We start from the raw sequence: 15,131 nt of genomic DNA on the forward strand, positions 1-15,131 counted from the left end.
AGGCATGGGTTAAAAATAACCCACACGCAGCATCATCTGAATTCACATGTATCTTCTCTTAGCAGACAATGGGGTGCTGTGACTCAATTTATTGCAGTAGCAAGAATTCCAACTACTGTACAGTATGTTGAGTATATCTCCATTAGATAAAACTCCCATAGATACAATTCCCATAGTAGCTTATCTTATTTAACCTGACGTGAACCTCAAATAGCCAACACATTTTTTTTATTAGAAAAATGTAGTATTTAGAAATGTAGGAACCTGGAAACTTGGAACCTGGAAAATAATAAGGAAGTAGAAGGCAGACTCTATCCAAAGTCAAGATTTGCAGGATACAATTCCATTGGGAATAGGCATTTCTTAGTTCAAATGCAATTCAGTAACAGTCAAATAAGGAGTATTCTGCAGGGTGCATCTTATACAATTTATTATAGAAGACCAGTATGCAATTTCATGTTTAATTTCATTAAAATGAAAACAAGTTAAATTAAATTGGATTTATACTCTATGGATGGGGAAAAAACAATAATGCAGGCTATGCAAAACCCGACTGCAATCACTGTATGGCATCCTAGTGTAGCTTTGAACTATGCTATATAATCTTCGATTTTCAAACTCATCCTGCCTCAATACCCCAGGCAAGTTCAAAGTCTGTTTGGCTTGAAAATAAATGGTTTAGTAATTGCAATGGGAGATCTGCATGGGAAAGCCCAGTCGGCAGTGGATGGGCGCAACGTGACCTGACAACAAGGAACCTCCGGGAAAACTGTCAGTCCCAAACTATGTGCAAAGGAAAGATCTTTAGGGGGTGCACGACAAACGACGCTTAAAATAAAGACTATTTTAGACACGGTTTCAGTCGTAAATATGGTCTAAACTTACTTAATATACGTTTGAAATATATTTTTTATAAATATGGTAAAAAAACAAGGCCCTGGTGATATTGTTTTTAGTAATTTATTTGGTCGTAGTTTGATCGTCGCATACCTCCCGGAGATGACATCCTGTGGTTGGGAGGCGGAGACGGGACCCCCGTTGACGTCAGTTGGCCTGTCTGTTTCCTGCAATAGAAAGTGAGAGAGGGAGAAGCGACAAAAACAGACCTTTACCCTTAAGGTGTGTTACACCAGAAATCCCTGACAACTATTAAGACCTCACTTGTAAGTATATATATATATATATATATATATATATATATATATATATATATATATATATATATATATATATAATGTATGCATTTAGTTTGTGGATATTTATTTGTCGTAAATGTGGTTGAAACTTTGGGCTGCATGCATGTGGAAGTGTTCTGGGGCAGTACTCTCACTGGGCGATCGTGTATGCTACAACGCCTGTCGGGGACGTTCTTGCTGGTTCGGCTAGTTATTTGTATTCAATGTATTCACCGTTGTGTTTCTTTTAGCTCACGCCTGTGCTTTCCCGTTTGCAAAGAAGGAATGTCAAATTTTGGGATCAAACAAGTTAAGCTTTCAGAACCGTCGTTGCTTACCATAGAATCGTTGTTTTGGTGTAACGTTATACGTCTGCAGCATTCGAATGTGGGTTGTGTAATGTTGCTGTCTTGCTTGCTACTGAATGTGCCTGTCTATTGCGCCAATAGGTAAGCCTGATCTATTGCCATTTATCTGATACATTAGCCATTTTTCTGATACATAGATATTGCGCAACAGATGAGAAAGTGTTCAAAAATACTGTCGCATATTTGTTGAATTAGGGAAGTGCCGCCGTAGTGTTGCAGAGAGCGAGGGGTTTTCCCTGACTCCTCCCTCAGTTAAAGCGCGTTCATGTGTTGCTTGTGCTACAGGCATAAAATACGCTATAACCCAGTCATTGTTTTTTATTTAGACTGCATTCCCTCACAATAAGATGCGACTGTTGTGATGTAACATGTATTGTATAAAGACATTGATGCATGGCTACAAGGAAACAATGTTGTTCACCTGTTTTAGATGTGTCACTTGAAGCCACCGTTATTGGTTGGATAGATAGAGGCATTTGATTATGTCACAGGGGTTTGGCTATTCAGTGTTCATATTTCACAATGAAGGACAGACATCATGTCCAATGTTTTTTTACATGTTACAGTGTTGCTGTAAATGTTGTTACAATGTTGCTGTAAAATGCTGCAAGGTGACTGGAAGGAATCCTCCTAGGTGTGTGTTGAATGAGGCGTAAATCTGTCGTCAGGGATTTAGAGAGAACATTCTTTTCGGACAGCTATAGGACTAGGCCTACTGCAACATTTACTCGGCCGCTTATTGTGGCATCCTCATCAAGCTGTCAGTTTCGGGGTGTTTCCTCAAAAAATGCTCAGCTGACACGCGCGCCGCACACGCACGTCTCGCTCTCCTCCAAATCACCAGCATCGTCTGAACTTAAGGTATTCGACCTGTCCTTCGTTCTCCCTGGGAGGCAGGTGGGAGCTTATGAACATGTTTGATTGTATGACTGTCATTGTCGTTCTTACTGGGCTCTGTGACCTGGTGCATGCGCTGTGTACATTACTGCCGATATATTTTGCGAGCTCAATGATGTCATTGCTGTAGCAGCGCACGTGTACCAGTATATGGTAAAAAAAATATCATACGGCTGTAGTAACGGACTGTTATGTAACATTGGCAAACGGAACAGACTGGATGTTGGAACAAAATGTACAGTGGAAGGGATTGATCTAGGAAGATCATGTAGGAAATTATCTATAAGCATAATACAGTATATACTATGTAAAAGGTTTAGTCATTTTCAATACATTTATAGTTATGTATAGATAATGTATAGACTAGAGCAATGTATGTGAATTTCTATAGATCATGTCTATAGAAATGTATTGGGAGGGACTGAGGGAGCTCTGCTGATCATTCATTCTGCTTGTTCTTTTCTTTGCCTTGGGTTTTTGAAAGGTCAAGATTTGATATAATTTAGCTTCAACATACTGCTGATGGTGTCTGCTGATTTTTTTTTGCAGAGCTCAGATTTGCATGAAGTCTAAAATTAGTCCCTTTTCATCCACTGTAAAAAGGGTATCATTAGCAGCAATACAATAAGATTAAACAGATACTATACAGCTATGAGATCAAGATGCCCTTTCAGTGTTTGCTTATGTCTGATGGTGATGCAATGATCTATGGCATGTTCACTTTTACAAGAAGATCCGGGTGATTGTAGCCCGCTGACCTCGTAAGCACCCTGGAGCGCTGACTACCCGCCAGACACAAGGCCTTATTGTTTGCGTCTTTCGTCATCTGAAACGTGTGTGTCATCAAAGCGAAGGGCAGGGCAGTGTATCTGACATCAACTTGTCAATCAGTTGTGTACCAAAAAAACAGCCATCTCCTCTTGGTTTAGATCAGATTATAGGAAGCCACTCCAGGTTTATATTTATATGGAGAGAGATGCATTCACATCTCAGAGTTGGTCCAGAACTTACCTGATATTGGTAGAGGAGCACCCTGTCAGTGGTTGGATATTGGATATTATGCCATGCCATCAAACTTAGCAGGAGCCTCCCTATGGGCAACATATGTTGACAAGACATTGATAACCGTCTTTTCAACATATTGTGCTCACTGGGCTTTGTTTTGTGTACGTTTGGACTGGAACAAGAATGTAAGCCTTGTACGTTTGGACTGGAACAAGAATGTAAGCCTTGTACGTTTGGACTGGAACAAGAATGTAAGCCTTGTACGTTTGGAGTGGAACAAGAATGTAAGCCTTGTACGTTTGAACTGGAATTAGAATTTATACTGTGTACGTTTGGACTGGAATAAGAATGTAAACCTTGTACGTTTGGACTGGAATTAGAATTTATACTGTGTACGTTTGGACTGGAATAAGAATGTAAGCCTTGTACGTTTGGACTGGAATTAGAATTTATACTGTGTACGTTTGGACTGGAATAAGAATGTAAGCCTTGTACGTTTGGACTGGAACAAGAATGTAAGCCTTGTACGTTTAAACTGGAATTAGAATTTATACTGTGTACGTTTGGACTGGAATAAGAATTTAGACCATGTACGTTTTGACTAGAATAAAAATTTAGACCGTGCAAGTTTGGACTGGAATTAGAATTTAGACAGAGACAACTGTTAAACTGACAGACGCAACAACAGCAGTGTCCTTTCTGATTCTTGCCAAGTGAGAGGACGGGAGACTGCACACAGACAGCCATAGACACACACTCACACACACTTAGTAAGAAGATAAGGGCTGCTTAGTGTTTATTGATCTATGGTGTGTTGAGCTGACACTGACCCTCTCTATGTGTGCTTTGTAGATGAACCCAGAGGGTGTTCGTGGTCCACCTGCATTAGAGAATTGACAACCTTTCAGAAGATGTGTCAGTGAAACAACCAACAAGAAAAGATGCCGCGAACCAAGCAGAACAACCCGAAGAACCTTAAAGGTGAGTTGCCAACCTGAGTTGCTTCATTTTAAATGTCTGTGTGTGTAGGCCTATGTCATGTCATGCTACTGTGTGCTGTGTTGTTACATTTTTGGAGGGCATGTAATGTGTATGTTTTTATTGATTTTATCAAACTCACTAAGTGTACTATCCTGGGTAAACAAATGAAAGGTCTTTAAAAAAACAAAGGTCATCTTAGTTCAGACTTTAATTTTATATTCAAAGGCGAGAGATGGAGGGAGAAATAGATAGAAGGGATCACTGAGCCATCTGTCCTCCCACAGTCCCCTAGTCCCTTACAGACTTCTGTCCGCACTTGCCCCCTACCCACTTCTCTGTCCACACTTGCTGACCAAATGTCTATAGAATCTGCTGAGCTGTGGTTGTCCACTTTCCTTTTGTGATTTTTTTCGTTTTGTCTTTTGTTACACAATTGTCTTCACTATTAGTGCTTAGTTTTCCAATCTGTGTGTGCTGTGGAACCTATAGGAAACAACTAGAATCAATTGTGTCGTTCTATGGTGGAACCTCCCTTTATGTCGTTGGAGGCCATATGTTAGTGTGTAGGCTATAACGGCTTATAGTTTACAAGTGCATGACTGTTAATCAAGAACAGAGCTTTTCTTCGACTTTATCATTTGCCTTTGATAGGCTAATTATCGAACAATTATGCGTTATCGCAGAGGCGAAGTGTCTGTCAGAACCTAAGGCATGTACATTAGTAATGGATTTATTTAGATGTTTGTGTGTGTTTCTATGTGTGTTGCATGCAAAGTCCATAAGAATACAATTAGAAAGAAACGTACTTTGCCAATCTCGGCAAGCAGCGACCAGTATTTGAATGTTTATTTATTATAACACCCCCACCCCCCCACACCCCCACCCACACCCACAAATGTAATGCTTTGCGCTTACTTGGCCAAACAACGTAAATAATTTAGTTTTATAACAGCAGATTGCCTAAAGGAGGAGTGTGGGATAGTACATTTCCCCAGCCACATTAGGCCAGTTACTGTTTTAGAGCGAGTGGAAACGGCCAGTTTTATTAGTAGCAGGGCTAGGCAGAGGTAATGTAAATGTCATGTAATGTGGGTATATCCATGCCAACTGTCCATATGTGGTCTAAAGGGTGGGGTTTGGGCAACATCATTTTGATGAGCTGTTAGAAAGTTGGGATCAATCAATGTGAATGAGCAAATTAAAAAGAAGAAATGTCTGTCACCTAAAGGCAAGACCTAATTAATTAAGGAATGGAAGGAAGATTGATATTTCCTCCATTGTTTCCTCTGGCAAAGTATGGATTTTGTTTTGTTACACATGCAAATACTGCAGTGAACAAGGATGTCCTGTCCCATTCTCTCTGATGCATTTCTCCTGCAACCGGGTGATCAAATTCAGGTCCTACTCTGTATGAGAGGGGACTATGGGGTAAGAGGAACAGAGGTTCCTCTTACAGAGGTTCCTCTTACCCCATAGTCCCCTCTCATACAGAGTAGGACCTGAATTTGATCACCCGGTTGCAGGAGAAATTTCCACTTTGAAATTTCTGACTTGATTTTCCCTTACAAAAAATGTTTCAACCCCTACACAAATACCCAGGAATTTTTATCCATATAATAATCCGCATTTCCTGATGCTGCAGGATTATTTTCCTGCTGTACAAAACTGGCTCAAATTAAGATCCAACATCTGTAGTCTCGCTCTCTTTTGCCATCTGAAGTTACTCAGTGTAGTTTCAATAGGAGCTCAAGGAAATTAGATGATCGGATATATTAAAAATAATAGTTATTACTTGGTGCCTGTAGATGTAAATCCACCATTACAAATAGTATAAGAGTATTTTACAGCTTCTGGTACTTTATATCGAATAGACATGGGGTCGTTTACAGCTTCTGTATTGTGGCTTTTGACCTTTGACCTGTTTCATCACCTCTCCCCCTCTGTGCTCAGGGGTTAATCAGACAGGAAATGCTATGCTGCTTAGTGCGTGGCGTGGCATGCTATCACAGGCAAACTCACATTCTGCTGAAGTGAGAGTCATACCACTTAGATCCTTGTAACGTTCTTCTTGGGAACCCCACACACCCTCCTCCCATTCCATTTAAAAAAAATTGTGTGTGATTATGAAGGCATAAGTTTCAAGTTTTAACGTCACATGTACAGTGAAATGCCTTTCTTGCAAGCTCTAACCCCAACGATGCAGTAATCAATAACAATGTAATACTGAAAATAACAAAGTAGAACCAAAACACAAAATATATAAAGTAAAAATGTAGGACAAAATGCACATCACGAAAGAGAGACAACACTACATAAAGAGAGACCTAAGACCACAACATAGCATGGTAGCAACACAACATCAAATCGAAATCAAATGTATTTATATAGCCCTTCGTACATCAGTTGATATCTCAAAGTGCTGTACAGAAACCCTGCCTAAAACCCCAAACAGCAAGCAATGCAGGTGTAGAAGCACGGTGGCTAGGAAAAACTCCTTAGAAAGGCCAAAACCTAGGAAGAAACCTAGAGAGGAACCAGGCTATGTGGGGTGGCCAGTCCTCTTCTGGCTGTGCCGGGTGGAGATTATAACAGAACATGGCCAAGATGTTCAAATGTTCATAAATGAACAGCATGGTCAAATAATAATAAGGCAGAACAGTTGAAACTGGAGCAGCAGCACGGCCAGGTGGACTGGGGACAGCAAGGAGTCATCATGTCAGGTAGTCCTGAGGCATGGTCCTAGGGCTCAGGTCCTCTGAGAGAGAGAAAGAAAGAGAGAATTAGAGAGAGCACACTTAAATTCACACAGGACACAGAATAGGACAGGAGAAGTACTCCAGATATAACAAACTGACCCTAGCCCCCCGACACAAACTACTGCAGCATAAATACTGGAGGCTGAGACATGACAACATGGTAGAAACACAACATGGCAGCAGCACAACATGGTAGCAGCACAACATGGTAGCAGCACAAAACAGGGTACAAACATTATCGGTCACAGACAACAGCACAAAGGGCAAGAAGGTAGAGACAACAATACATCACGCAAAGCACCCACAACTGTCAGTAAGAGTGTCCATGATTGAGTATTTGAATGAAGAAATTGAGAAAACTGTCCAGTTTGAGTGTTTGTTGCCGCTCGTTCCAGTCGCTAGCTGCAGCGAACTGAAAAGACAAGCGACCCAGGGATGTGTGTGCTTTGGGAACCTTTAACAGAATGTGACTGGCAGAACGGGTGTTATATGTGGAGGATGAGGGCTGCAGTAGATATCTCAGATGGGGGGAGTGAGGCCTAAGAGGGTTTTATAAATAAGCGTCAACCAGTGGGTTTTGCGACAGGTATACAGAGATTACCAATTTACAGAAGAGCATAGAGTGCAGTGACGAGCACCCTTAACTGCCGATCTATAAATTATGTCTTCGTAATCTAGCATGGGTAAGATTGTCATCTGAATCAGGGTTAGTTTGGCAGCTGGGGTGAAAGAGGAGCAATTTACGATATATCTAGACTTGGTTTCCTCTAACTTTAGCTTGCATCTTTGATATGTGCTGTGAGAAGGACAGTGTACCGTCTAGCCATACTCCCAAGTACGTGTACGTGGTGACTACCTCAAGCTCTAAAACCTCAGAGGTAGTAATCACACCTGTGGGGAGAGGGGCATTCTTCTTATCAAACCACATTACCTTTGTTTTGGAGATGTTCAGAACAAGGTTAAGGGCAGAGAAAGCTTATTGGACACCAAGAAAGTTTTGTTTTAGAGCGTTTAACACAAAATCTGAGGAGGGGCCAGCTGACTATAAGATTGTATCATATGCATATACATGGATGAGAGAGTTTCCCACTGCTTGAGCTATGTTGTTGATGTAAATTGAGAAGAGCGTGGGGCCTAGGATCGAGCCCTTGGGGTACACCCTTGGTGACAGGCAGTGGCTGAGACAGCAGATGTTCTGACTTTTTACACTGCACACTGTGAGAAAGGTAGTTAGCAAACCAGGCCAAAGACCCCTCAGAGACACCAATACTACTTACCTGGCACACAAGAATGGAATGGTCTACCATATCTAACGCTTTGACCAAGTCAATAAAATAGCAGCACAACATTGCTTAGAATCAAGGGCAATGGTGACATCATTGAGGACCTTTAAGTTTGCAGTGACACATCCATAACCTGAGCGGAAACCAGATTGCATACCAGAGAGAATACTATAGACATCAAGAAAGACAGTCAGTTGATTATTGACAAGTTTTTCCAACACTTTTGATAAACAGGGCAAAATAGAAATAGGCCTATAACAGTTAGGATCAGCTTGATCTCACCCTTTAAATAAAGGACAAACCGTGGCTGCCTTCCAAGCAATGGGAACCTCACCAGAGAGGAGAGCCAGGTTAAAAAGGTCAGAGATGGTCTTGGTGATTATAGGGGTAGCAACCTTAAAGAAAACCCAGATATGTTTAAGGAGCTTCTTTAGCACCTCGGACTCAGTGACCGCCTGCAGGGAGAAACTTTGTAGCGGGGCAGGGGAAAAAGAGATAGGAGCATTGGAGATAGGGGATTTAGAAGGGGTGGGAGATGAGGAAATGTTGGATGGGCAACGAGGCATGGCTGAGTCAAATAGGAATCCTGACTTAATGAAGTTGTGATTTTTAAAGAGCTTTAAAGAGCTCAGCCATCAGTAATAACCACATCGTCAACTTTAAGGGACATGGGCAGCTGTGAGGAGGAAGGTTTATTCTCCAGGTCTTGAACTGTTTTCCAGAACTTCTTGGGGTTAGACCAACAGAGAGAGAACTGCTCCTTAAAGTAACTAACTTTGGCCTTCCGGATAGCCTGAGTGCACTTACTGTATTTCTCATTTACCTGAACGAGAGCCAGTCAGCCTGAGTATGTGTGTACCGAGCTGTTCGCCAAATGCAATTCTTTAGGTGTAGTAACTCCCAGTCGAACCAGAGACTGAACCTGTTTTTAATTGTCATTTTCATTATGGGGGCATGTTTGTTAACAATATCACTTGAAATATCAAAAACAAAGGTTCAAGCATCTATGACAGAGGATATCAAGCTGATTCTATACCAATATACAGAGGCCAGGTCATGAAGGAAGGCTTGCTCATTAAAGTCTTTTAGCAAGCGTCTATGACAAATCAGGACAGGTCGTTTCCTTGAGCAGCCATAACGAACACAGGCTGTTAAACAGTCATCTTTATGGTCATAACAGAAAACACCAGACTGATACCTATCAGGATTATTTGTGAGGATAACATCGAGGAGAGTGGTCTTTTCTGGGTATTTGGAGTCATACCTTGAGGGATTGGTAATAATCTGAGAAAGATTTAGGGAGTCCCATTGCTTTAGGACTTGGTCAGGTGGTTTAAGCATGTCCCAGTTTAGGTCACCTAGCAGGAGAAATTCAGACTTAGTGTAATGGGCCAGGAGAGAGCTTTTGGCAGGTAGGGTACAGGCCGGTGCTGATGGAGGACGATAACACCCAGCAACAGTCAACAAAGAGCTATTTGAAAGTTTAATGCTTAAAACCAGCAAATCAAATTGCATTGATAAGATGGCTAGTAAAGTTATTTTTAGTCTAATATAATGAGTTAAATAAATATGAGAAAAAATATCGAACTCCAGAAAAAAAAACTGGCTTTGCCATCTTGGCCATTGTGGAGAGGTTAGAGTCTGTTTGATTGAGTGTGTGGACAGGTGTCTTTTATACAGGTAACAAGTTCAAACAGGTGCAGTTAATACAGGTAATGAGTGGAGAACAGGAGGGCTTCTTAAAGAAAAACTAACAGGTCTGTGAGAGCCGGAATTCTTACTCGTTGGTAGGTGATCAAATACTTATGTCATGCAATAAAATGCAAATTAATGACTTACAAATCATACAATATGATTTTCTGGATTTTTGTTTTAGATTCCGTCTCTCACAGTTGAAGTGTACCTATGATAAAAATTACAGGCCTCTACATGCTTTGTAAGTAGGAAACACAGCCGATTTTGCAGGTTATCAAATACTTGTTCTCCCCACTGTACTCAGTGCCTCTTTGCTTGACATCATGGGAAAATCGAAAGAAATCAGCCAAGACCTCAGAAAAAAAAGATAGACCTCCACAAGTCTGATTCATCCTTGGGAGCAATACCCAAACACCTGAAGGTACCACGTTAATCTGTACAAACAATAGTACGCAAGAATAAACACCATGGGACCACGCAGCCGTCATACCGCTCAGGAAGGAGATGCGTTCTGTCTCCTAGAGATGAACGTACTTTGGTGCGAGAAGTGCAAATCAATCCCAGTACAACAGCAAAGGTTCTTGTGAAGATGATGGAGGAAACCGGTACAAAAGTATCTATATCCACAGTAAAACGAGTTCTATATCGACAGAAAGGCCGCTCAGCAAGGAAGAAGCCACTGCTCCAAAACCGTCATGAAAAAGCCAGACTACGGTTTGCAACTGCACATGGGGACAAAGATCGTACTTTTTGAAGAAATGTCCTCTGGTCTGATGAAACAAAAATAGAACTGTTTGGCCATAATGAACATCGTTATGTTTGCAGGAAAAAGGGGGAGGCTTGCAAGCCGAAGAACACCATCCCAACCGTGAAGCACAGGGGTGGCAGCATCATGTTGTGGGGGTAATTTGCAGCAGGAGGGACTGGTGCACTTCACAAAATAGATGGCATCATGAGGATGGAAGATTATGTGAATATATTGAAGCAACATCTCAAAACGTCAGTCAGGAAGTTAATGCTTGGTCGCAAATGGGTCTTCCAAATGGACAATGACCCCAAGCATACTTCCAAGTTGTGGCAAAACATCTTAAGGACAACAAAGTCAAGGTATTGGAGTCGCCATCACAAAGCCCTGACCTCAATTCTATAGAACATTTGTTGGCAGAACTGAAAAAGCATGTGCGAGCAAGGAGGCCTATAAACCTGACTCAATTACACCAGCTCTGTCAGGAGGATTGGGCCAACATTTACCCAACTTATTGTGGGACGCTTGTGGGAGGCTACCTGAAACGTTTGACCCAAGTGAAACAATTTAAAGGCAAAAATACTAATTGAGTGTATGTAAACTTCTGACCCACTGGGAATGTGATGAAAGAAATACAAGCTGAAATAAATAATTATCTCTACTGTTGTTCTGACCTTTCACATTCTTAAAATATAGTGGTGATCCTAACTGACCTAAGACGGGGAATTTCCTCCAGGATTAAATGTCAAGAATTGTGAAATACTGAGTTTAAATGTATTTGGCTACGGTGTATGTAAACTTCCCACTTCAACTGCATATATTTTTGAAAATATTAAAAATCAGTGTTTAAGGCCAAAGTTCCCTCCATTTTCTTTTTGGCTTGAAGCTTTGTACTGACTACTGGTACCATGATTACCAACAATCATGTCAGTGAGGGAACCACCCTTGTGTGTATTTGTCTGTGTGTCACCATGTATTCTCTTTAGGTTCTCACATTGGTCCTGTCAAGAGATACACAAGATTCTTTGTTTTATTGACTCTCAACCCAGCTGTATGGGCAGGGTGCAAACAGGTGAAGTTAAAACAGGGTGAAGCTCCGATGTGTGTGTGTGTGATGTCAACATGACAGGAATGCTGTGCCGCAGTTTGCGGGTAGCAAAGCAGGAAGTCAGGAACTCCGGACCCCCATCCAGGTCTTCTGTTTATTTCAAACAGCTGGTTTCCAACAGCTTTGGCTTGGCAGGCGCCAGGTCACAACAGTAGTTCCCCTTGGTCTAGCCTGCCACTTCCCCCGTCACTGACTGACAGATTCACACTCTATGGCCATCATACATACATTCACCATTGACACACATCTTCTTGGGATCTGCTTTTTTTTCTTGATTAAAAATGCAAAATATTTGCTGAAAATGTAATTATTCTCCTTACCAAGTGTCCATGTTCTTGGATTTTTTTCTTGTGTTGGATTATGTATGTCAGTAGTCTTGTAAAATGTATGATGTGTAGACTGGTCCTGTTCAGTTTATGTTGTGTTTGGTCGATGTTGACTTGCAGTAGCATAGCACCTCAGCTCACCCCCTAGCTACCCTCACCTCATATTCCTTTTTATTGTGCCCCTGAAAATGCCCAGTCTTGTTAACCACACCAGTTTTTATTATAGCACCGAGCTTGCATTCCTCCTGTCTTATAAAAAGTTTAATCTCACCAAGGCTCAGTATGTCTGGACCCCTGCTTTAGCAAACAAAACACTGTCTGCAAAATGGTGAACAATTGCTATGCAGGGGTCCACACTTTTAACAAGGTTTTACATTCAATCTCTGCAAACTGTATAGGCTATTGCATTAACTGGGTAATAGCTTAGGTTGATATAGTGTGTGCTCTGTGTGTGTATAACGGCTCTGTTAGCCAGTTGAATATTTCACAAATACGGTAGTTTCTGACCATACCAACATCACTCTGTCTGTGTCCCAATAAGCACCCTATTCCCTATATATTATATTACTTTACCCTATGGGCCCTGGTTGAAAGTAGTGCACTACATAGTATAGAGAATAGGATGCAATTCGGGATATAGTCTGTTAATGATCAACCCATGGATCTGCAATCAATGACTTCATTGCTGCCAGTGGTTACTGGTTAGGTATTTGGTATTTTGGGGTCAGAGTCCCTGGTCTAACTCACACAGTAAACTAGAGATATGGGAGACACGCACACTCATTCTCACTTGTTTGTGGTTTCAAGACTACAATAATGTGTTTTTTTCTTCCTGCTTGGTGCGTGTATTTACTGTATTTATTTAGGCTAGTCACTTGTCTTTTTATGGTTTCAAGGACACAGATTTTTTTCTTTCTGTAATGCATTTGCTGTAGTTAAGCCTATTTATTTATTTACAGGATTTTATTTCGTTAAACAAAACTAACACACTCAGAAGGGGGAAGGGTAACATGATATCTTGTCTCTATTTGGTCAAGAGGTTAAAGAGCGACTGCCTTTAAAAAGCAATGAATCCCATTGAAAACGTCCTATGTGGTATTGATGTGTCAGAAACAGCTATTCTAGTGTCAAAATTTAGTACAAAGTGTAAATACGATAATTTTGGTCATAAAGTCAGTCTTGTCGAAAACGGGTAAATGTCACATCCATGTGTCACAACGGGTTTTGATTTGACTGTTCATTTACCCACTAACATGGGGTGGACAGCTGCGGTGATTGCTCTCTATCCAATAGCAGTCTGTTTACATAAGACAACCCGTCACACATTTTTTTTACTTGAGAAATGCTGCACCACACACCTTAATTGAAAAATTGCACAACTAATGCATCTTGAGTTATCTTAGACTAATTCTGGGGATTTTTCAGGAAGTGAAATAGGCTTCTGCTTCTACAGTGTCTCATGGGGGACAAACATCATTAACCAAACGCGGAATCGGTCAGGAAACACCTCCAAGACTGAAGTCTAGTTTTTCTAATGAGCAACAGAAAACACATGTGCCAATCGGTGTGTTCAGTGGCTCTTTAAGAGTGCTCTGTGCTGCTGGTCTGGCTCCTCTCCTCTGTTAGCTCTGCCCTACCAGGCTAAAGGGAGATTCCCTTTCCCTCCATACTTAGGTCCTCCTCTCAGGAGAGGACCCCCATCCTGTAAGCAGTTAGGTCAGCTTAGTAAGCACTTTACCCAGGGCTGGATTAGAGCCTGGATTGGACACTATATGCTTGACACCAGATTCTTAATATGCTAAGTAAATAGCCCAACAAGCATGCTCTATATTACTGGCCAGGTCTCTCTTGTAAAATAGGTCTCATGACCTCAATGAGACATCCTGGATAAATAAAGGTGAAATCAATCAAACGATATGTTGTATAGCATAGTGTCTGTCTGTCTACTGTACTTTTAGTGTAGCTCAGCTAGAGTCAATGGTGCGTTGAAAGAGCTAACACCCTGACTCCTGGCATGGATTTCTACACGTTGTGTCATGCTTAGGAAGCCAAACCAGTCCCTCTGTACTGTACCTCCTCCTTCAAATGAATGTGTTAGAAACCAGCAAGATTCGCACAAAGGAAACTTCTGCCCCAGAGGCAGGAAGGACCCAGGGTTTTAGCAACAGTAACTAGTACAACAGACAGGCTGGGACGGGTTCACGGACGTCTGTTTAACTTAGTGTTGACCTCTGAGAACGGGAGAAGCCTTTCACTTTGAGAGGAAAGAGGAAGGGAGGGAGGTGAGAAAGACAGGGAGGGGACAAGGGAGACAAAATATAATTTTTATTGTCACATTTTGTTTGAATGAAATTGAATACGTTGAAAAAACACACACCGGCTGTTCACTCCGTCATCTGTAATATGGGTTAAATTCTAAGCCATCTCCTTTACAAGAGGGAAAGGGCAGTGTGTTTTACTGCTCACTGTGTTTTCACTTCAACTGGAAGCTACCAAAGAGACCATAGCCAATGTGATAGATTTATATTCAACAACTGAAAAGTAGACCTATGATTTCCAATATGTAGTTTAGCTGTAACTCTTGACAAAATTAGAATACCTTTTTTTCCCACCATTTGGTAGGGATTCAAACCATCAGGGGTGTCTCTCCAGTCTCCAAGAGCAGCTTGGGGGGTGTTTTTTCTCTAAAGAGATGGGAGTTCAATGACAAATCACCTAGCCTAGAGGAGAGGGCAGGGCAGGTCTGCTCTGATGACCTCTCCATTACCGGCAAACATATGTTCTTGAGGAAG

At 41.4% G+C, this 15,131-nt stretch overlaps 1 protein-coding gene across 6 annotated transcripts in view; it reads left to right on the top strand.

Moving 5' to 3' along the window:
* The first annotated feature begins 785 nt into the window (after positions 1-785).
* hivep1 (HIVEP zinc finger 1) overlaps positions 786-15,131 on the top strand; it is an 85,838-nt gene continuing 71,492 nt past the window's right edge. For 2 of the 6 annotated variants that reach the window (XM_021560097.3, XM_090227808.1), the window contains exons 1-2: positions 786-1,119; positions 4,298-4,426. In XM_021560097.3, the coding sequence (XP_021415772.3) occupies positions 4,387-4,426 (40 nt within the window). In that variant the 5' untranslated portion in view covers positions 786-1,119; positions 4,298-4,386. Of the gene's footprint in view, positions 1,164-1,288; positions 1,625-4,297; positions 4,427-15,131 lie in introns of those variants that run through there. The other 4 variants (XM_021560095.3, XM_021560098.3, XM_021560099.3 and 1 more) reach the window with 4 other exon arrangements.

This window comes from Oncorhynchus mykiss, chromosome 30 (genome assembly GCF_057628025.1).
Source record: "Oncorhynchus mykiss isolate SJ-2025 chromosome 30, ASM5762802v1, whole genome shotgun sequence".
Classification (NCBI taxonomy): domain Eukaryota; kingdom Metazoa; phylum Chordata; class Actinopteri; order Salmoniformes; family Salmonidae; genus Oncorhynchus; species Oncorhynchus mykiss.